We start from the raw sequence: 22,177 nt of genomic DNA on the forward strand, positions 1-22,177 counted from the left end.
CACCGTGATCCATGACGTACTGCCTCTCATTAGGACGAGGCCTTTCCTCCTCCTCACCAAAATCATCACCAAAATCACCACAAGAATCTTCATCCTCCCATTCCTCCAGAATCTGAGGATCAACCTCTGGAGAAGGAGACCTAGGACCCTCCGACACAGGCCCACTAGGTCCAGCATCGGCAGAAGACATGTTCACAACAAATTACTAGCAAAGAAAAGAAAAATTCGTTTGTTTACCTTCAAAGGAAAAAGTGCTAGCCGGATCAAAAACTCTGAAGATTGGAAGAAAAAAGAAGCCCTTCAGTTGAGCAAGATGAAATTTTGAAGAAAATTTGAGAAAATGAAATTAGTGACCAAAATCACGGAAAAACTGCCCTATTTATAGGAAAAAAGCCCACAATAAAGGGCCAATCAGAGCACAGCCCATGAAGCAACAGCCAATCAACGAGCAAACACGTGTCGAGCATGCAACCACGGAATGTCAATCGTCGCAACAGTTAAACGTCAATCAATGCAACAGTGACCAAGCGTCTTCAACACGCCCGTTCACATCCCTTCAACTATTCATTTTCCTCAACAAATTCCTAGGTATCTGGTCTCCGCCGGCCACCTGATCAACCAAGCTAGGAAGCACGGCCGGGGCAATCAAAATCAACCAAGCACTCTCGGCCTTGGTCACGGCCAGCGTCATATTCTTTTCCACATCGAGTGCCCTTTACGCATCCATGTGGAGGGGGGATATAGTATACGGCACGGCCTAGGATATGGTATACGGCACGGCCTAGCAAGAGCCACGCCGATGCACAAGAAGAAGCCGATGCAGAAAATTTCTAAAAAATTACTTGTGCAGAATACATGCTCAACGTACATCGGAGCCCATACCACGGCATAGACTACGCTGGGGGCAAATTGATGGGGCATATTCGCACCGCCGACCAAGTCAACACACCGAGCAAGGTCAAAGATATCCACAAAGAAGTCAACGACTTAGATAGCCTAGCCGATGCATCCCATCGGACCTGCCACGGGTCTCGGCGTGACAACCTCGCAAGGGACACACATCCGCGTACTCATATCCAAGACCCCTCGGCGGCAAGTCAACATTGTCCGCCGGCCTGCCATGGTCCCTCGGCCGAGGGGTAGATCAGTCTTTCCACCTGCTAGCCACTTGGCCACTTGGCCACTACGTGACAAAAGGTGAAAGTCTATAAATACTCTTCAACCTTCATTGAGGAAAGGATCTCACAATTATAACCTAAATACACTATTCATCTGGTAATATCTCCCTTATCTCTCTACAATACGCATCTAGCCAAGTAACACAGCTTAATCCTTTAAGTTTACCGACTTGAGCGTCGGAGTGAGTACGCTTGGCACACAGCCAAGCCCTCAGTTCGTTCATTGTTGCAGGAGAGGCCGAGTGGGACGATAGGAGCAAGAAGGATTCAGCTCAAGACATTATTCTACAAGCCACGGGTGGTAACTAATCACTGCTCTGGAATTATACCCGAAACAACTTTATTCTGCGCCGGAGCTTGAGCATAAGTATCTTGACTACTTTCAGGGAAGAAGTTAGGATAGGGAGTACCTTGTTTGAAAGACTGGAAGGCGTGAACTTGCTCAATGGTACTCATACACTTGGCCGCAGTGTGGCCATCTATCCCACATCTCTCGCAGGACACTTCTTGTTGCACCATATGAACCGTTTCTTGCTTATTACCCAAAGATTAGGTAGTCTTCAACTCGGCTATTTGAGTCGTTAAGGCCTCCGGCTGTGCCGCAATAACATTGTTTGAACCACTTCCTCTCTTGCTACCTCTGGGTTACCATACTCAGCTGTGTGAGTAGCTATTTGATCAATCAACTTCCATGCACTACCGTCATTAGTATTATCCTGGAATCTCCCATTAGCAGCAGAATCAAGGAAGGCTTTGTGATCGTCATACAACCCGTTGTAAAACTGGTTGCAAAGGAACCAAATCTTGAAGCCATGGTGGGGGACAGATCGAACTAGCCTTTTGAAACGAACCCAGGCTGCATTAAAATCTTCGGTGGGACCTTGCTTAAAACTCGTGATCTGGCTTCTAAAAGCGTTAGTTTTCTGTGGTGGGAAATACCTCTTGTAGAATGCAAGAGCTAATGAAGTCCAGTTAGTGATTGCGTCGGTCTCCATATCCAAGTCACGTAGCCACTCAGCTGCATCATCTCTCAAAGAGAAAGGAAATAAAGTCTGTTTGTGTAACACCTCATCTACCAAGGAGCCTTAACAAGACCTTCCTCGGCAGATAAGGGCGTTACTATCTCGGTTGCCCGAGGAATAGTAATAATCAAATGTCGATAAAAGAACAATTATATTTAATTACAAGTTATTAACCAAAAAGTAAAATATACAACTCGTGACATCTATCAACTACGTGTGTAACATTCCGTTTGATGTTTATGAGTGTCTTGATATTGGATTTTCTAGTGAATGATATGTTACGGAGCTAACAGCGTTTGTGGATGGTAGTTGGTAGTGTATGGAGTTAGTGTCGAGAGAGACTATAAAGTAGTTGATACGATATCGTCAGCCGTGTTGTGGAGGTAGGCATAGTTAGTGGAGTTGGTGTTAACAGTTCATGTTTTATAGGTTGAGGTTTTGTTTTGAGTTCTTAGTTGCGTTGTTGTGTCTTAATCGAGTTAGTATGTTTGTTTTGAGTATGGGTTGGACTTCGGGGACAAAGTTCCTTTTTAAGGAGGGAATACTGTAATACTACGGTTTTCTATGCCTGTGGGTACTCTATCGAGTGGGACTTATTCTGTCGAGTAAGTAGCTTTTCACGCAAAACAGTAGTCTGCCTGTAGGGTACTCGATCGAGTAAGTGAGACACTCAATCGAGTAAGTGTCTTTTACGGGTTTGTTTAGACGGGTTTGTTAATAACGCGAGATTTATATAAAAGCTTCCGTCATTTACTTTCTTAAACACTTTTCAACTTTCTAAACTTTTCAAGAGAGGAATAGAAATTACGTACATTGCATCTCTCGTGTTATTAGCAAATTCCAAAGCTAGGTTCGTCGGATCATCTCGTTCTTTACGTCGTTATGATCATCGTGTCAAGGGTATGTTCCTTGTACAATTTTTATAGCGTTTGGTTGAGTTTCTTTAAAACCCTACTTGGGTAATGTTGGGGGGTTTTGGTGTTTTGTGTAGTATTGGTAGTAATTGTATGTATACGTGTTATAGGAGGAGGATTCGTAGAGGAGAAATTCTGATTAGCTGCTAGATCGTCTGTGGTGATTGCTTTTCCAGGTAGGGTTTCTCTACTCAGTATTGGTTACATAGTGTTTTTGGTAATTGTTGTTATTGTTGATTAATTATCGTATTGGAATTGGTTTTTGGTAATTGTTGATTATGTAAGGTGATTGTTGTATATTTGTCTGTGATCTTCGGGGTGCGTCCCTGGCTGAGTGGAGTCACTTGCGGGAGTGGCTTCACGCCCTTGATTCGCCTTCTGTGGAACCCGCCACAGAAGGGATGTTCACATTAATGAACATGTGTTTATCGCTCGGATGAGATGAGTGGGGCTTAGGTGGGAACGGCTGCGGTCCCCCACTGGCGGTATGGAGTACTTGTTGCGATGTGTACTCTGGCAGGAGTACACATTTCAGTGTGTAGTCAGGTGTGTGGAGATGAGATGGAGTTGTGGTGATTGAGTTGTGCTGATTGAGTTGTTTGTTGTATTGTCTTATTGCAGCTGTTTGTTTTATGTAATCAGTACTTACCCCGTTAAAATGTTTTAAAAACTGTGGTGATCCATTCGGGGATGGTGAGCAGTTATTGAGCAGGTATGAGTTGATGCGCATGGGATAGCTGGGTTGAGTCATCATGATGCTGTTTTAGAAGTCTTCCGCTGTGTCGAACATTCTCTTATTTTGTTTAGTCGTTTGACAGTTTTGAGAACCTTTGTATTTTCATTTATCGGTTTCGGAGTTGGTTGTATCGCTTTAAACTTTATTATTATTAAAGTACGTTTCGTTATTGTCTATTTGATTATCATTGTCTCGGGTAACCGAGATGGTAGCACTTCCATGCCTTAAGTGGTCCTGGTAAAGCACTTGGAGTATGGCGGTGTTACAACGTGAAACTATCTCTGTCATGACTCGTGGTAGACTCCAAGCACCCAGCTATGATCCAGATATCAACCTGCTAAGACCGACTGCTTACTATAGTGGATCACGACAGACACAACATAAGAAGAAAACACAACACCACCACACAAGGTCAGTAACTGAAGAAAGTAATTTGAGCATTTTTTTTAAATTATTCCCTTTTGAATTTTTTTTTATAAATTACTCCCTTAGATTGCATTTTTTGGCTAAAATTACTCCTCAAATTGCATTTTTGCTAAAATTACTCTCTTAAATTGTATTTTTTTTTTTCCTAAAATTGCTTCAAAACTCACAATTTAAGTGACTTATTTCCTCTATTTTTGAACTTCCTTTACATTTGTCTACATAGTTATACCTTTCAAAGTATAGACTGTCTAAGCCACAAACGGAATAAGTTCAAAAACAGACGAAATAAGTCACTTAAATTCAAATTATGTAACTTAAGGAAGTAATTTGAGAAAAAAAATTTAAAAAGGAATAATTTAAAAAAGGAGTAAAATCTAATTTACCCTCTGTTAAATTAATGTTTGGCTCATAAACATTTGTTTGTCTAGTCCCGGTATAAATTTTACTTGGTAGTTGTTTCTCTAGGCAGTTGCTCTAATGACGAGCATGTATTCTGGATAGCTGGGATGTTAAATTAATGTTTGGCTCATCTTTCGGAGAAACTCCAAAAGGCGAATATCATTCATTCGGTTTTGGTGGCCCGTTCAGTTCATCATTTAGCAGCGAAACTCCAAGACGAGACTCGGACACATACGGGTCTACTGGGCCATTCAAGTCTTCATTCAGTGAAACCCCGAAAGGAGGGACCGATAGTTGGAGTGCATTTTAGACAATCTAAAGTTCAAATTTTCGTCTCTTCGTTATTTTACCAAATGCTCGAGTGACATGGTGTCCCAGAGGTTGCAATGTTTCATCCATGAAGATTTCACAGGATACCGCCGAGTTGCTAGAACTTCCCATCATTTTCCCTGTAACTTCCTCTTTATTACGAGTATATATATTTTTAGAGAAAATAATTATAAGAAATTCCGACATACAAAAAAAATGTGTCAAGATTCAAGCAAAGTCTTAAGGTCAGCTGAGTTTTAAACACTTGACTTAAAACTTTTGCAAGACATTGAGGCTTTGTTCGGAGTCTTGATACAAAACTCACACATTCCTAAATTTGCAATTTATAGGATTTCACTTTAACTACTTTCTCCAAAAATAACCGACCAAACAACTTAATTTTTGTAATTCATGGGACTTTCTAATCCTCGTAATTTCTAATAACAATCAAACAACATCATTCTAGTAAATCAATGAAGCGAAAGCAACAGTGTCGGGGATGGAGATGGCGTGCCAGCTAGATGGACATACGTTCAGCCACCTTGGAACCCGATTCGAGGATTCTCTTGTATTACACCCTTCCATCTTATTTTTATTGTCAAGTGATCGTCGGACTTTATTATTACATTATTTGAACATGAAATTAAACTAAGAATGGGGTTGGCAAATAGAAGAGGCTTCTTAAGGGGACGATCAGAGTTTGTCAAATGAGCGAAAACTTCTTTTCTCTTCTTTGTCAATTGGGCTTCGGAAGAGTACCTGCAATAAGATACATTTACGCCTCGAGGACGTAGAAATTTACGAAAGAAAGACCTACTTGTAGAACAAGTAGATACATTGTGTCTCGGAGATTTATCCCCTTGGCTATGATTCTTCTTGGAGTTAGTAATTCTATTTTCCTCTGACAAATAGAAGGGAACCTGCAAAACCTATCTGTAGTCAAGGCACGTGACGGTTTACCAAACGAAAAAAAACCTACACTTCTTCGGACCAGCAGAAAAAAGAAACGGCCGATGTTCATTTGAATCATTAAATAGAGGTGGTGTCCGAATCATTCGCCAAAAAACCAGGTAAGCATGAATTAGGAGCGATCACCGCAGGATTTCCTTGGAGGATTTGAATACAAGAAGGTGATAAACTGTCATAAATAGAGGACGAATTCGAAATTACGCCATCAAAAGGGGACTCCCTCGAACTAATACCATGAATTCCATTGATGACACCTGAAGAAGACGTGTCTTCATTCACCACCACCGTCTTAAGTTTCTGATGTTTAGGGTGTCTCCTCCTCTTATTTCTCTTATATTGATCTCTTGTAATTGTAATTCCTCCCTCCTTGGTGACCTCGATGTTAAGGATCTGAATTGTCATAGTTGACAAGCGCACCTTTATTTATGGTAATAGCCCACCTTACTACCTTGAAGAATTTTTTGATAATCTTGTCTGGAGATCCTTAGTTTTGAATTTCCTCCACCCTTTCTTGAGAACTCAAGAACCGCGTTGTTAAGAATATGCTCATTATCACCCATTTAAGAGTCTTTGTGATTGTGTTCCAAATCGATATTTGGAAAAGAGTTGTCCTCAAAATTTATAGTAAGGCCATCATCAGAAATGCAGGTATCCTTGACAATGGAGTCACAAAGTGAAGTAGCGCAAGAGCCAGAAGAAGACCCACCATTATCGTTTACTGGAAAATGCCCAATATTATCAAAAGTATTATAAAAAACAGGGATATGTCTTTTACTCTCCCTAGCCACCTCACAAAACAACTGGTCATCAATACTTCTTTTACCATTATGATTAATATCCCGAAGGTTCTTGACAACATTCGGTTCTCTAAGGATATCTCTATTCTTAGGTTCAAGCATTGACGCAGTTTCTAGATCAGTTTGCGCTTTCATGAGCATATTAGTCTTCATAGAAGCTACAACTAATTGCAATGCAAGACAGATTCAACGTCATAGTCCTCCGTAGATTCCAAAACCAAACACAAAAGTCGACATGCCATTTCATAGCCAACCGCCGCCAACTGAGTCAAACAGATTTTGCTTAAAGAAGTCGTTACCCATCTCCTTAAGGGATTTAACCTTAATCAAATAGGTTCCTTCAATTGGTAAGAAAGAACTAAAAAATAACCAATCTTCCTCCTTGAACTCATCATTTCCATGTGGAGTAACAAAGTTATTTAGAAAAATTGCATCAATAGAGATGGCAGTCATAACTATTCACTTAACAACCCCAAATGGGAAGCTAAAAAAGCAATCCCCATCAATATACTTATACTAAACATACTAAACAGACTACTCCTCAAAGGAGAGAAAACAGCTCAGGAATACCCAACCACAGCGATAACAGACCGTCAAAGCCGAAGGGTACTGAACACTTGTTGAACTATATACAAACTATTAACAAATAAAACCATAAGGCAGGGAAGACGGAGTCACCGGTAAAAGTGAAGGCATAAGTCATTGAGACACTGAGATAATGTTGCTGTAAGCAAGCATTGCAATAGCAATATTTCAAGAGCGCACACGTTGGTTCACTTAAATATAAAATGACTTAGACGGAAAGAGTAAAAGGAAAATAAGACACCCAAGGATTCAGGGGTAAAACATAAGAAGGCACTTTCACAAGCCCTTCCATGCATAAGCAAGCAGCCAAGCACTGCAGTTAGTATATTATGAGAATGATGTTAGTTCTCATACTGCTCTCATCTGCTTGTAATGATCATATATGATGTGGGAACGCGAATTTACTCGTAATAAAACAGCAACTACAGCAAAACCGGCCTAGTTGAGATGGAAATTAGTTTCAGCACAAGTTTGATGTAATGTTTCAAAAGCATCACTGAGTTTAAATTGACCCGTTCTACAGCATGCGGTGGTATTCTTGCAGTCTTGCACACAAGCTAAATACAGGCCCGTCTTTGAGGGTGTGTGGGCCGTGCAATCGCACAGGGCCCCAAAATTTTTGGGCTAAAACTGGTCTTGGGCGTCTGACTGAAAATACCAAATAAGGATGTTTTGACAAAGAATTATGTCAAGAAGTTTAATTGAGTCCAGTGGTTATTTTGTTGCCATCAAGTTTTGGTCTAGCACAACATCCCGAGTTCGAGTACTGTGGCTGCCATGTTTTTTGTTGACTACTCATTCATTACATCCACTCCTTAATTGCACTTTTTATGCTAATTTTTTTCATGGGCTCTCTAAATTTATTTCCCTACCCAATCAATGCACACTTTAAATACTAAAACCAATTACTTTTCTAATAAATTACTTGTTTGAAAAAACAAACGCTAGTTTTTGTTCATTTGGACGGTGAAAAAATAATTATACGCTTTTTTGTCTTTTTAATAGAAACGAACATAGGTTGTTCTTAGACTAATCAATAAATCTTTTCAGATAACGGTAAAGGAAAATCGACTTTCAAATCACTTTAAAAAAACAAATATAAATCAAGGTAACATAAAGAAGATGATTGGTTAAAATTTGAGATTAATATATGTTGAAATTCACTTTTTTTTTAAAGGTTATATAGCATCGGTAAAATCATAACGAAAAATGTATGAAGTATTATATAGGGCCCCGATTTTAACTTTCGCACAAGGCCCTGAAATCTCAGAGACGGCCCTGGCTAAATATATCTACTGATAACAATACCAAGCTAAATATATCTACTGATTAAAACTCTTACAAAGTTGAGGAAGCGTAAACTTGGGGACGGCGGTCTCTGAGTTTCGAGGCAAGTTTTTAGTGTTGGTGGACTTCCTGCAACAGTAGCAAATAACATTAGACTGTCATCTTTTACACGAAACCAAGAATTCTTCAAATCGATAATCAGCAAAGCCAATCTCAATGCTTTGAATTCTGTTGGGTTTCACCAATCGAGATAATTGTTCCGACTTTAAAATCTCTTAAAATATGAGAAAATTAATATTTTCAAATATGAATACTAAATAGATAAGCTCTTGCAGACTATAAGAAAAGCAGACTGATACTCGTTGAAAGTGAAGAAATTAAATGTGTCAATCATATTAAGTACATGATTAAATATTATCAAAAGAAACTAAAGCCCCAAAATTATCAAAACTAAATCCCATGCCTGTCATTTATCTTGGCAGTTTGCAGGGATTGAGTTGCCCAGAGGCCATAAATGAGATCAGATTCGATATGGCGAAATGCAACTTAGTGAATGAGGGTCATGATAATGGGAACAAAAACCGAAAGCAATACATGAACTTGTAAGCATAATCTGTTTCTAAAGCGATGACAAAGACAAAAATAAGATAATTATGAAATTAGTGAGGGAGAAACATCATGAAAAAATAGAGGAAAAAAGCGCACCTTTATTTATTCTTGTGTGTAGGGCCGTGTCAATAATTGCTACCTCTACGTGAAGCCGTGTAGGAGATGGAGTTATGAGGGATGTGTCGGATTTTTGGCCACTCCTTGCCGGATGGTTCACGACATGCTTCTATTAGGTTTGGACAGCGTACGATCTCAAGTTTTTGAAGGGAAGTGATATATTGAATTGTGCCTAGTGAGTTGATCTTGGGGCAAGAATGGATCGTGAGTGAATGAAGTGATCGTAAGCAGCTTATACATTCTGGCAGACCTTTCAACGAGGTACAGCAACTAATGGAGAGGTTTTGAAGGGCGGTTAAGTGCCTAAGCCATGTGGGAAGAATTTTCAGGGATTCGAGAGATGCCAACTCGAGGGAACAAAGATTGTGTAAGGATCTCCAGGGCATTTCAGCATAGTCCACTTGAGCAGGGAGATTTTTCAGTGATAGTGACTTCAACGCAGTGAGATGCTCCAACACTCCTGAAACACTCTTCAGTGTTACCCACCTATCAATCACAAGTCTGAGTAAGGAAGAAGAGTTCTTAAAGGCGACATCAATTTCATCCACCCTTAGTTTGAGATCTAAGTTTACAGGTCCTTTACCTGGGTTGAAACGCACATCGAGTTCTTTTAGGGTTGGACAAGGAGGAAGAGATGCCAACTTGGGGCAATAGTTGATGATTAATGTCGACAGACGGGGAAATGGTGGTTGCCAATGCAGCAGCATGTCGCTGCTACTATCTCCTTCACCAACCTTTCCCCACCATCCTTTCAGCCTTTTCAAATCTGTAAGGAAAAGACGCTCGAGGGATGGGAAAAATGGTGAAACCTTTGACCCGGAACTACCATGACTGATTGCACTGGGCTCCATGTACTCCAAATTATTCAAATTGAAAAGAAACAAAGATTTGAGATGCTTCAAATTTCGCAACAATGGGATACCTTGTAACCTCTTACACGAATAAAGGTGAATATTGACAAGATTAGGAAGAATAAATGCCCAGTCATCATGTGCTCTTCCCCACCTTGGAATTTCAGTACCATTATATCCTTCTAAGCTCAACTGCATGAGATTACGATTTGGCTGCAGATTCGCCACTGTTGTAGCCTCATAACTGTTTTCACGAGCTTCATTAAGAAATCTTATAGTTACCTTCTTCAAATTCTTCATGTGCTCCAAATAACTGTCTTCCAATACATTCTCTTTCTCACTTAGATGGTTTCTATTAATTACGATACAAAGCGGACCCCTTAAATTGACAAGGAATTTTAAGTCTTTCAACTGTCCTCCATCAACATTATAGTCGATTAGGTGACGCAGATTAATCAACTGGCCTATACATAAAGGCACGCCAATTAACTCTCCACACCCACGTATATCCAAGAGTCTAAGATTTACCAATTTGCTAAAATATTTTGGCCACTCTTTCAATCTACGACAACTATGCAGAATTAAACTTTGCAAGTTATATAATTTCACAATTGAATTTGGGAGTGTCTTGAGCTCCCAACTATTAGAGAGATCAAGATATCTTAAATGTAACAATTCACCAATTGACTCTGGTAATTCTTTGGAATGAGGATAATATATGCACAACGATCTAAGGTTATGCCAGTTAGCTACAAGAGTTTTCACCAGGCTCGAGTCAATACATGTTTCCATATAACATGTACGTATACTTCTTTCATGGAAAGAGCCTTTTGTCCAGCCTTCCCCATCAAGAAATAAATGGCGACTTTTTTTGCTTAAGTTGTTTAGCGGACAACTTGCAGTAATAATCTCATCCCCTGCGACTTCTTGAGAAAGATCATGCAATAAATCATGCATTTTAAAGGATATGACGTTGCCACGGTCATCAGTTTTCACATCTTGGAAAAAACATCGTTTTAATAAGACTAGAAAGCTGTCCTCACTATCATCAATGTACCCTTGTGCCATCCAAAGACTAATCAACTTCTGTTTGTCCATTTCAAAGTCCTTTGGAAATAAAGAACAATACCGAAAGCAATTTTTCACAGAAGGTTCAAGATTGTTGTAACTAATCTTTAGGATAGACATGATTGGATTCTTGGTAGTTTCAATTTGAGGTAATCGGTTCCTTTCAAACGACTCCCATCTATGAGTTTGACCATATAAAAGAGTTCCTAGAACTTTTATAGCAAGGGGAACATTGGAGCATTTTTTTTTTACCAATCTTAATCAATTCAGGGTCGTTTGCCTGATCGGGATCCCGTTCAAATGCCGTCAACACAAATAAACGCCACGAATTTTCTTGAGACAGCCCTTTTAACATATATTTTTTAGGGTGAGTAGTTTTTCCTAATACCACTTCAGCTGTCTTTTCCGAACGGGATGTAATTACAACCCTGCTTCCCCTCCCACCAATTGTTAAGTATCTTCTCAGCTTATTCCACTCGTTAGGATCTTCTGTCCATACATCATCTAGTATAAGCAAGAATATCTTATTTTTCAGTTCTTCTTCAAGTCTTGTTTGTATGGACTGCATAGTGCACGCATCACTAGGCCTTGAATTAGTGGATGATTCTATTATGTCACCTAAGATTGCTTTTACGTTTAATCTTTTTCCATCTTGGTCGGAGACACATGCCCACAATTTCCTATCAAAATTAACTTTGACCCGATCGTGATTATATACAAGTCGAGCAAGTGTGGTTTTCCCTAGCCCTCCGATTCCCACAACAACAACAAACCCAACATTTTCCTCGACTTGAGGATCAAGCAGCATATCCACAACATCTAAAACATCGTTCTCTCTTCCAATTATATTCTCATGGGTTTCATCTAAAAAGGAACAAGTCTCCTCCTTCCTATTCAAAGTGGCCTGAGGGTCAACCTTAAACTCATATCTACTATGATCCTTAGCTATAGCATCCAACTTTTGCTGGATGCTCTTAACCTCTTGAGAAGTATTGTAACTAACAAGAATGCGATTCTTAGAAGAGAAGAAACGACTGACCTTATCCAAGACCTTCTTGGAGAACTTAGCACCTGAAGCATTGAGTTCTTTCTGCTTAGAGATAGTGATGACCTCATCAAAAAGATCATCAGCATCATAAAGAACTTCCTTGAGCTCCTCAACCCAGGCTTGTTCCCCATGGGACAGATCGGGTTTCATATCCGCATCCAGGAGCATGCTCTTGATGAAGGAGACAGATTTGTTCAGTTTTTCAAGATCGGCTTCCCAATCTTTCATCCTTTTGAGTATCGGAGATTGTAAAAGTTGAAAGACCCTGTCTGCAATGGTAACCAGAGTTCCGAAATCAGCCATGGCTTTGCAGAGTTAATTGAGAGATTTGTGAAAATGGATTAGGATGTGTGCTTCACTAATTACTACTGCTTTACTTATATAGAATCCCTCCAGTGTACTTTTAATTAACATTTAATTTAATTAACAAAAAAGAATTAATATAAAACAAGAACCGCGTATTAGTGGGACAAGCATGTGACTTGCAACGGCTACTGCATTACCTAGGAACTGCAGTTCTACTGTAAAGACGACAAATTAACTCTTATAATACAGTCTTAAGTAATAAGGAATACTTCGTACGAAGTAGCATTAACCCCATTAAGCTCAGCCATCCCCCAGGTATAACCGTATAAACAATTGACAACCATCTTCACCCCAGTACTTAAGACTAAGAGATTACAATACTCTTTGTATGAGACCGTCTTACCTTATTTTATTGTAAGATTCCTTTTTTTTCTCGGCCTCTTATGTGTTTTCATAACCATTTTAAACCTGACAATACCTCTTTAATTTAGGACATATGTTCATTACGCTGGTAACTATTTATCCTTAAGGCTTGCTTGGATTGAGTGTAATAAGGGGGAAATGAATCTATTACCCTCGTGAAAGCCTCCCCCGACCCCCGGTATGAGAGTAATTATTCACCTCCTGAGTCTATTACCCTCATAAAACCCTCCCCCGGTAATGATTATGGGAGTAAAACATCCCCTCAGTAATCATTACTCTTATATGTCAAATCTATCATCAAGGAACTTATTACCCAAGTAATAAACTTTCCCGGTAATTATCACCCGATTAAAATTTACCCACTAATAATTATTTGATGCATTCCAGGCCTCGCTTAAGACGGTCTTCAGTCAAGACCCACCTTTTATTTTCAGCAACTCCATAATAAGAACGAATGAGATCCCACAGAATAAGACAATAACAATAACAATAACATTATTCAGTGCCTTAAGGGTTCCTGTAAATTGCGGGTTTTGGGGTAAGATGAACACAGCCTTACAGAGTTACACTTGCATTAGTAACACAAACTGTTAATTCAGAACTAAAGGAGAGTCATTGGATTCCTCGGATAAGAATCAAAAAACTATTAAAATAATGTCAGACCAAGAAATTAGACATACCTGATTATAATATACGGAGTAATTAAGAACAATAAGATCATCTCTGCCCTTTCCCCCTACCATATTCTGGAAATCAAATTTCAATATACGCAGGAAATTGGGGGAGAATCGGTCCATGATCATTGAAACGGTTCGTATATATACTCCGTATCTAATTGGGCGTATATGTATTTATTTTGAGTTTCATGATAATTTTTGTTTGTATAAATGATATTTATGTGAATGATATGAGAAATTATTGCTAAAAAAATCAATCAAAAATGCATAAATTAAATGTTTAAAAGTGTAAGATTTGATTTTTTTGGTATTTTAAGATGTTTTTATTAAGTTTAGGAATAACACTGATATTTTGAAAAGTAAAGGGGTACTATGTAGAATTCGACGAAATACAAAGTGTTCCGGGTGTAATTCCAGAGCAGGTATAGTTACCACCCGTGGCTTGTTGAATGATGTCTTGAGTTGGATTCTCCTTTGGTCTTAATCGTTCCTCTCGGCCTCTCCTGCAACAATGAACGAGGCGGGGGCTTGGCTTTGTGCCAGCGTACTTTCACTCCGACGCTCAAGTCGAAGAAACTTAAAGGATAAGTTGTTACTTTTTGAATGTATATTGTAGAGAGATAAGGAAGATATTCTGCAGGATGAATAGTGTATTTAGATTTAGTTGTGTATTTGTTGGATCCCTTCCTCAATGAAGGTTGAGGAGTATTTATAGGCTTTCACCTTTTGTCACGTAGTGGCCAAGTGGCTAGCGGTGGAAAGGCGATCTACCCCTCGGCCGAGGGACCTATGGCGGCCGGCGGGCCCTGTTGCCTCACCGCCGAGGGGTCTTGGATATGAGTACGCGGATGTGTGCCCCCATTTGTGAGGTTGCCATGCCGAGACCAGTTAACAGCCGATGGGTGATCGGCTAATTTGTCTAAGTCGTTGACTTCTTTGTGGATATCTTTGACCTTGCTCAATATGTTGACAGTCGGCGGTGCGAGAATATGCCCCATCAATTTGCCCCCAGCGTAGTCTATGCCGTGGTATGGGCTCCGATGTACGTTTGAGCGTATATTCTGCGTAAGTAATTTGCGGAAAATTTCTGCATCGGCTTCTTCTGCGGCGACTTCTTTTACCTCGGCCTGGTCTTTCTTAGGCCGTACCATATCCCCCTCCACATGGATGTGTAAAGGGCATCCGATGTGGAAAAGAAAGTGACGATTTGGCCGAGACCGAGGATTGAGTGTGCGGTTGTTTTTGATTGCCCCGGCCCGCGCTACTTAGCTTGGCGACCATGTGGCGGCGGAGAACGGATGCTTGGGAATTTGTTGAGGAAGGTGAATAGGCAAGGAGATATGAATAGGCGTGTTGAAGACGCTTGGTTATTGTTGCATTGATTGACGTCTAATCGTTGCAACGATTGACATTCCGTAGTTGCATGTCCGACACGTGTCCGCACGCCGATTAGTTGACGCCTCATGGGGCCATTCGCCGATTGGTCCTTCTTTATGGGCTTTTCCTATAAATAGGGCGGTTATCTGTGAAATTGGCCACCAATTTCATTCTCTAAAATTTTCCTCTAAACTTTCGAGGGTTTTCTTTGTCTTCTAATTCTCGAGTTGTTACTCGGCGAGTGTTTTCTTTAAGGTAAACAAACAAACTTTCCCATTTCTTAATTTTGTAAGTCTTTATGGTAAACATGTCTTCTCGCGATGCCGGTCCTAGTAAGCCGGCGCCGGGGTTCCCCGTCGCGTCTTGGTGAGGGGGAAGTTGGACGCCCTCCGATAAGGCACGGGGGCCCTGGGTCTCCTTCTCCGAAGTCGATCCTCGAATTTTGGAGGAATGGGAGGATGACTCTGATGTTGACGATGACGCAGACGATTTTGGTGATGATCTTGAAGAGGCTCGTCCCAAAGAGGTGAGGCAAGACGTTATGGATCATGGTGACGTCCGCAAGGTACGCGTTGACCGAACTTGGACCCATAAGTCGTGGCGGTTGTTCCGGTGAGAAATTTTTCGAGGGCCATTTCTTTTTCGGCAGGGGGTACAAGATTGTTATCCCCGAGGAGGGTCGGCCGTCTGTTGCCCTCCGCCGGGCCATACCGGCGTATACATGCGCGATTGGAGTTCGGGCTCCGGTTTCGCCGTGAATGAGTACGTCATGGCCATCATTAAAGCTATGAACGTCGCTGTGGCCCAACTGCATCCGTTGGCCATGAGGACGATAGTCGGCTTTGTGTGGCTTTGTCTCTTCAAGGGGGAGGCCCCGACGGTGAATTTATTCCGCCGGCTTCATTATCTCCAGTAAATCAATCGCCGGTCGCGTCGGTTGGTACAAAGTGTGCACACGGAGAAAGGTTATGTTTCGTTGACAAACTTACTTCTTGTAAAGACCGGAGAGATCGGTGGGTGTATGTTAAGGTCTTGGGATGACTATCCGCCGCCCCTCTCCTTTCAAAGACCAAGTGAATTTGCGGTGTGAGACTAAGGCGGAGCATGACGGGTGGGTCACCGGAAGAAGCTCAAGATGGATGCCGGCAAGGTCCTTCTTAAAGAGGATGAGAAGTCGGCGATGAGGCTTTTGAGGCGGACAAGGGTGGGGTGTCGAAAAAATGGATTCCCCCAACGCAGATCATTCTTCAGGATGAGCCGCTCTGCCATGTCGGCCGCATACCGGCCCTAGCACAGGGTGAGTGGGGTCGGTGTGAGGCCCATCACCGCTCTTAATGTTCCTGTTTTTCGAACTTCGATTTATTTCTTCTACTTAATTCTTGCTTTTATTTTCTTCGCAGACCACTTTGGACGGGACTTGTCTGAGGATATCCTCCGGAGGAGAATGGGCCGCACAAAGACAAAACCGTTGCTAACCTCGCACCCCAAGGCTCGGCCCATGACCGTAGGACGTCGCCGAATGATCTTATGGACCGGCGGTGAAAAGCTTGAATGCGGTGGAGGCCTGGCGAAGGTTGTTAGTAACATGCCGCGCCATACTGAAAAACAAAGCCTTCGGCGGTGATGGCGTCGACATCGGCTCCACCTTCCATCCCCCTGTTCGAAGGAGACGGTGGAGATCGTTTACATCTCTAATGGGGATGACTCTGACGAGGAGGAGGGGTCTCCCCTTGTCCGTAAGAGAAAGCAGACCGCTTTTACCGCCGCCGTTGCTTCGCTTTTGACGAGGAGATGCGCCCTTCGGCCAAGAAGGCCAAGCACGGTGTCATCGATCTATCCGGTGGCTCATTTAGCCGGTTCATCAAGCGCCGCCGATGACGGAGCTCTTCGGTATGTCGATGTATGTTGATACGATGCTTTCTTTAAATTTTGTAGATCGATCATTGTCGATCGCCGCTCTTATTGAGCAAACAAGTGGGAGAGAAACCGCGCAGCCGATGATCGTGACGTCGCCATTGGGTCTTCATCCCGAAGGTTTCCCTTTCCCGACCGCGAGACTAGTGATCGAAATGTCACTGCGACTCTTCATCCCAGAAGGTTTCCCCCTCCCGGCTCATGGCGGGAGGTGCGAGGTTGGTCGAGGAGTCGGCGAGGTGGAACGAGCTGGCGGTGCTCGTATTATAGAGCAAGAGAAGGCCGTGGCTCAGTCCGCTCTTGAGCTTGATGTCACTAAGAAGGTGGCCGCGAAGGCGAGGCTGGATCTCCTCAATGAGCAAAGGCTTAGGGGAGATGTCGAGAAAGCGCTCTTGGCTGAGAGAAAGCTTAGAGAGGACGCTGAAAAGGAGGTCCTTTTGAGAGAGCCAAGGCCGAGGCCGCTGCGGCCGAAGTTGCAAAGTTCTTTGGAGAAGTTTGACCTCGTTCGAGGCACGCCGACCTTTATCTCCAGCAGAGGAATGAATTTAGGGGCAAATTTCAGATCCAGGGGAAGGTGATCCGGAGCAAGGAGGCCATCATCAGGCAAAAGGAGGACGACATTGAGATGCTCCAAACCAAAATGCTCCCTGATCTGTGTTCCGAATTCCGGGATCTGGCCGAAGCAGCTGCCAGCCTGCCAGGGAAGTAATTGAGGAGCTCTTTCCTCTTGAAGGTTCCTTTCCGTGGGGCAGATTTGACGAGCTGTTTGACGACAAGCTCGAAGCTAAGGAGAAGGCTGTGGAGGAGAAGGTCAAGGAGGCGGTGAGAGTGAAGATAGAGCAAGAGGCGGCCGAGGAGGCAGCTGCTATCGCTGAGAAGGCTAAAGCGGCCAAGGAGGAAGCCGATTGGGCAAAGGGCGATTGAGGCCGCCGAGGCTAAGGCCGGGGCCGCCAAGCCGAGGCCGCTAAGGGAGCTGTTGGGTTGCCCCTCGAAGAAGGCGCTGCTACCGCTGCTGATGGCGAGCAACGGCAGACATAGGGAGATGATATCTGTAGCCTTTTGTCTTTTGGTTTGTCCTTGTAATTTCTTGTAATTCGTTGAACATTTTTAATAAGAGCTCGTTTCTTCTGCCTCCGGCCTGGCCGAGGTTTTTACCTTAATTCTTTTTCTTGCGCTAGTATTTGAGCCTCAACTGTACTTTTGGCGTCTCTGTCTTCGTCTGGGTTGTCTCCTTACGTTATTAATTGAGTGTCTCTTTTGTTTCCGCCTCGGCTTGGCCGAGGCAGTCTAGAGCGCGTATCTCAATTGTGTTAACGCTTCTAAGGCATTTTGATTGCTTTGCGAGTATCAACTGCGCTGGTCGTGATTGCCGCTCTTGTCGGTGTGACAGTGTGAGCCAGCATCTGCTTCTTGTTACTGACTGCCGTGGCGTCTACCACTTGTGGTGTCTGCGACGGCGCCTATTTCTTCATGAGACTGCCGTGGCGTCTACCACTTGGAGTGACTGCGACGGCGTCCTACCTCTTGGGGTGACTGTCGTGGCGTCTACTACTTGGGGTGACTGTGACGGCGCCTATTTCTTCATGGAGACTGCCGTGGCGTCTACCACTTGGAGTGACTGCGACGGCGTCCAACCTCTTGGGGTGACTGCCGTGGCGTCTACTACTTGGGGTGACTGCGACGGCGCCTATTTCTTCATGGAGACTGTCGTGGCGTCTACCACTTGGAGTGACTGCGACGGCGTCCAACCTCTTGGGGTGACTGTCGTGGCGTCTACTACTTGGGGTGACTGCGACGGCGCCTATTTCTTCATGGAGACTGCCGTGGCGTCTACCACTTGGAGTGACTGCGACGGCGTCCAACCTCTTGGGGTGACTGCCGTGGCGTCTACTACTTGGGGTGACTGCGACGGCGCCTATTTCTTCATGGAGACTGCCGCTCTTGTCGGTATGACAGTGTGAGCCGACATCTGCTTATTGATAAAGACTGCCGCTCTTGTCGGTATGACAGTGTGAGTCGGCGTCTGCTGCTTCCTAGTGACTATGGGAAGAATGAACGTTTTGATGGAAGACTTGGATGGTTCTTCATTTAGGTAACAACATGCGTCGGGGTGCCCACAGCTGTTTTGGACACCTCCGCCGCTACATAGATTATTCCCGAGATTACCAGGGTCCTAATGGCCTATCAAAGGCACAACGTCCTAGTCAGCCGCTAGTTACATCCATGAGGTCGCCCTCCTGTTGTAAGGATAGACTTTTCCCTTTCTCTGATTTCTTTGCCACTTTGAGGGATTGCATGTTGCATCCTCCGCGGCTATCCGGACGTTGATCACCTCGTCATTCTCGTCTTTGGAGACGAGCTTATGCGCTTCCCCCGGTCCGAGACATACATCGTGTTAGGGCCGGATGGACATCATGCGTCGGCCTCGCTCAGGGTGACTCGGCCTATGAGAACGTTGTAGGCGGACGAGCCGTCGATGACCACGAACTCGGCTAGGACATTCTTAGCCGCATTCTTTTCGCCGAACGTCACCGGAGTCCGATCGACCCCGGTGGTACCAGGCCGGCCCGAGAAACCGTATAGTGGGTTGGTGCGGGGGCTCAAGTCCTTGACTTTCGTGCCGAGGCCGAGGAAGCACTCCCGAACATGATGTTCGTGTACGCGCCTGTGTCAATCAGGCACCTCTTGACCAGGTGGTTGGATATGTCCAAATTGACTACAAGTGGGTCGCTGTGAGGAGCGATGACTCCTTCGTAGTCCTTCCTTCCGATGGTTATATCGGGGATGTTGGAAGCGGGGATCGCTGTGTTGGGCACAAAGTTGATGGCCTGATATAGCTCGTTCAGGTGCCGTTTGTGCCCGTGAGCGGACCCTCCGTTCTCGTTGACCCCGATGACAACGTGGATCACTCCTATCCGTTCGAAGACGGATTTCTTACCTGAACTGTCGGCGTCAGTCTTTTGGCCTTTGGCAACGTACTTGCCGAGGCTCCCCTTCCGGATCAGCTCTTCAATGGCATTCTTTAGATGCGGCGATCGTTGGTTAAATGGCGGTGTGGCCGTGGTACTCACGATCTTGGCTCGTGTCACCGTCACTTTTTGGCTTGGGGGTCTCTCCCACTTCGGCCCTCGCTTTTGCTCGGGGCAAAGACCTCGGCGGCTGATACGACGAGAGGGGTTTTATCACTATACCGCCTCTGGTGGTACGTTCCCGAACTCCACCCGGCGCCTGTCGAGTCCTGTCTCCTGGCAGGTTTGTCCGACCGTGACCTATTATTCTCACGGCGTCTTTCATCGGACCGTGACCCGTTGTTGTCGCGACGTCTCTCATCCGGGTTGTCCTCCCGGTGACTCTTCTTTTCTGAGTGCTCGGCCTCGCTGGGGCCTACCCAGGTCTTGTGATAGTCCTCTACCTTGATGGCCTGGTCGGCCATCTTCCTAGCGGCGTCCAAGCTCAGGCCCCCGCACTTGATGAGCTCATTTTTTAAGTCTCCCCTTGGGAGGCCCTTCATCAGCGCGAAGGCCGCCAGTTCGGGATTAATTTCTCGAATCTGCTGGACCTTTCCATCGAACCTCTTCACATAGCTTCGTAGAGACTCGCCTCCCTCCTGTTTGATAGTTAGGAGGTCCGATGTCTCCACGGCCCTTCTCTTGTTGCAAGAGTACTGGGCTAGAAAGGCGTCTCTTAGGTCGGCGTAATAGTATACCGAGCCGTCGGGAAGCCCTTTGTACCAACTTTGAGCCATCCCATGCAAAGTTGTTGGGAAAACTCGGCACCAGACCTCATCGGGCTGCTCCCATACCGACATGTAAGACTCGAAAGCCTCAGCGTGGTCGGCTGGATCACTGTCTCCTTTGTATGATAGGGGTGGCAACTTGAGTTTAGTTGGCACCTGGACCTCTAGGACATAGGCGTTGAGGGGCTGTCTGACCACATGTCGAACCACACGCGGCGATCGGGTCCTCGCATGCCTAATCCGGCTCCTCTCCTCGTAGCGGGAAGGACTTCTTCTTCGACTCGGACTTCTTCTCCAACTCTGCTGAGTCGGACTCCTCTGGTTCCTTTGGGGTAAGCCTCGTTCGTGTTGCGGGGACGCTGTCCTCCCATGAGTGCGGGAAGGACTTAGGTCTACCACGCCCACTTTGGGCTCCCCCGGCGACTTGGCTGGGTCAGCTTCTCCCAGTGCTACGTTCAAATTTCTCGGAGTCACGTTTTGGGCCCTGGTCTCCTGGGCGTTTTCCGCCGCTCTTGTCGGCGTGACAGTGTGAGCAGGCGTATTACTAATTAGGTCCAGGACCATTTTCAGTTTTGCTATGTCAACCACGTGTCCCATGATGGTGACCTGGTTGGCTGGCAGCGGCGTGTCCGGCATTATCGGCATCCCGAACTCCGGTTGGATTACTCCGCCGGTGGAGGGCTGCACGACTCCAGAATTGTTGAAAGTATCATCGTGGTAGAATGCGGTTTCGTCGGTCACGACTGCGTCTTGTTGTTTTGACATCTTAGCTTTTTGGGTGGGTTTTTGTTGTTTTTTTTTTTTTGTTTGGGAATGAATGTGACTAGCTTCTAGTGTCTTTCCCCACAGACGGCGCCAATTGTTCCGGGTGTAATTCCGGCAGCGGTATAGTTACCACCCGTGGCTTGTTGAATGATGTCTTGAGTTGGATTCTCCTTTGGTCTTAATCGTTCCTCTCGGCCTCTCCTGCAACAATGAACAGGCGAGGGCTTGGCTTTGTGCCAAGCGTACTCACTCCGACGCTCAAGTCAGTAAACTTAAAGGATAAGTTGTTACTTGGCTGAATGTATATTGTAGAGAGATAAGGAAGATATTACCAGATGAATAGTGTATTTAGATTTAGTTGTGTATTTGTTGGATCCCTTCCTCAATGAAGGTTGAGGAGTATTTATAGGCTTTCACCTTTTGTCACGTAGTGGCCAAGTGGCTAGCAGGTGGAAAGACTGATCTACCCCTCGGCCGAGGGACCTATGGCAGGCCGGCGGGCCCTGTTGCCTCACCGCCGAGGGGTCTTGGATATGAGTACGCGGATGTGTGCCCGGTGACGGGTTGCCATGCCGAGACCCAAGTTAACAGGCCGATGGGCTGCATCGGCTAGGCTGTCTAAGTCGTTGACTTGCTGTGGATATCTTTGACCTTGCTCAATATG

The 22,177-nt window shown here is 44.3% G+C and overlaps 2 protein-coding genes across 5 annotated transcripts in view; one reads left to right on the top strand and one right to left on the bottom strand.

The window, feature by feature from the left end:
* Positions 1-22,177, top strand: part of LOC141648359 (putative disease resistance protein RGA1) — a 68,744-nt gene that overhangs the window by 31,100 nt on the left and 15,467 nt on the right. The window lies entirely within an intron of this gene.
* On the bottom strand, positions 8,462-13,893 carry LOC141648357 (putative disease resistance protein RGA1). 3 transcript variants are annotated; one of them, XR_012545999.1, is made up of 4 exons: positions 13,725-13,893; positions 9,932-12,584; positions 9,328-9,834; positions 8,462-8,751 (listed from the first exon to the last, which is right to left on the bottom strand). XR_012545999.1 is itself a non-coding variant. In XM_074456928.1 (3 exons), exons 2-3 carry the CDS (start codon positions 12,541-12,543, stop codon positions 8,734-8,736), a joined length of 255 nt encoding a protein of 84 aa, XP_074313029.1. In that variant the 5' UTR covers positions 12,544-12,584; positions 13,725-13,893; the 3' UTR covers positions 8,462-8,733. The 3 variants fall into 3 exon arrangements, 2 of the variants coding, with proteins under 2 accessions (XP_074313029.1, XP_074313028.1); XM_074456928.1 differs by lacking the exon at positions 9,328-9,834 and having other exon boundaries at positions 12,307-12,584; XM_074456927.1 differs by having other exon boundaries at positions 9,328-12,584.

This window comes from Silene latifolia, chromosome 3 (assembly GCF_048544455.1).
Source record: "Silene latifolia isolate original U9 population chromosome 3, ASM4854445v1, whole genome shotgun sequence".
NCBI lineage: Eukaryota > Viridiplantae > Streptophyta > Magnoliopsida > Caryophyllales > Caryophyllaceae > Silene > Silene latifolia.

Coding starts and splice junctions, on each gene's coding strand:
- LOC141648357 (XM_074456927.1), bottom strand. CDS start 11,387: ATGTCTATCCTAAAGATTAGTTACAACAATCTTGAACCTTCTGTGAAA.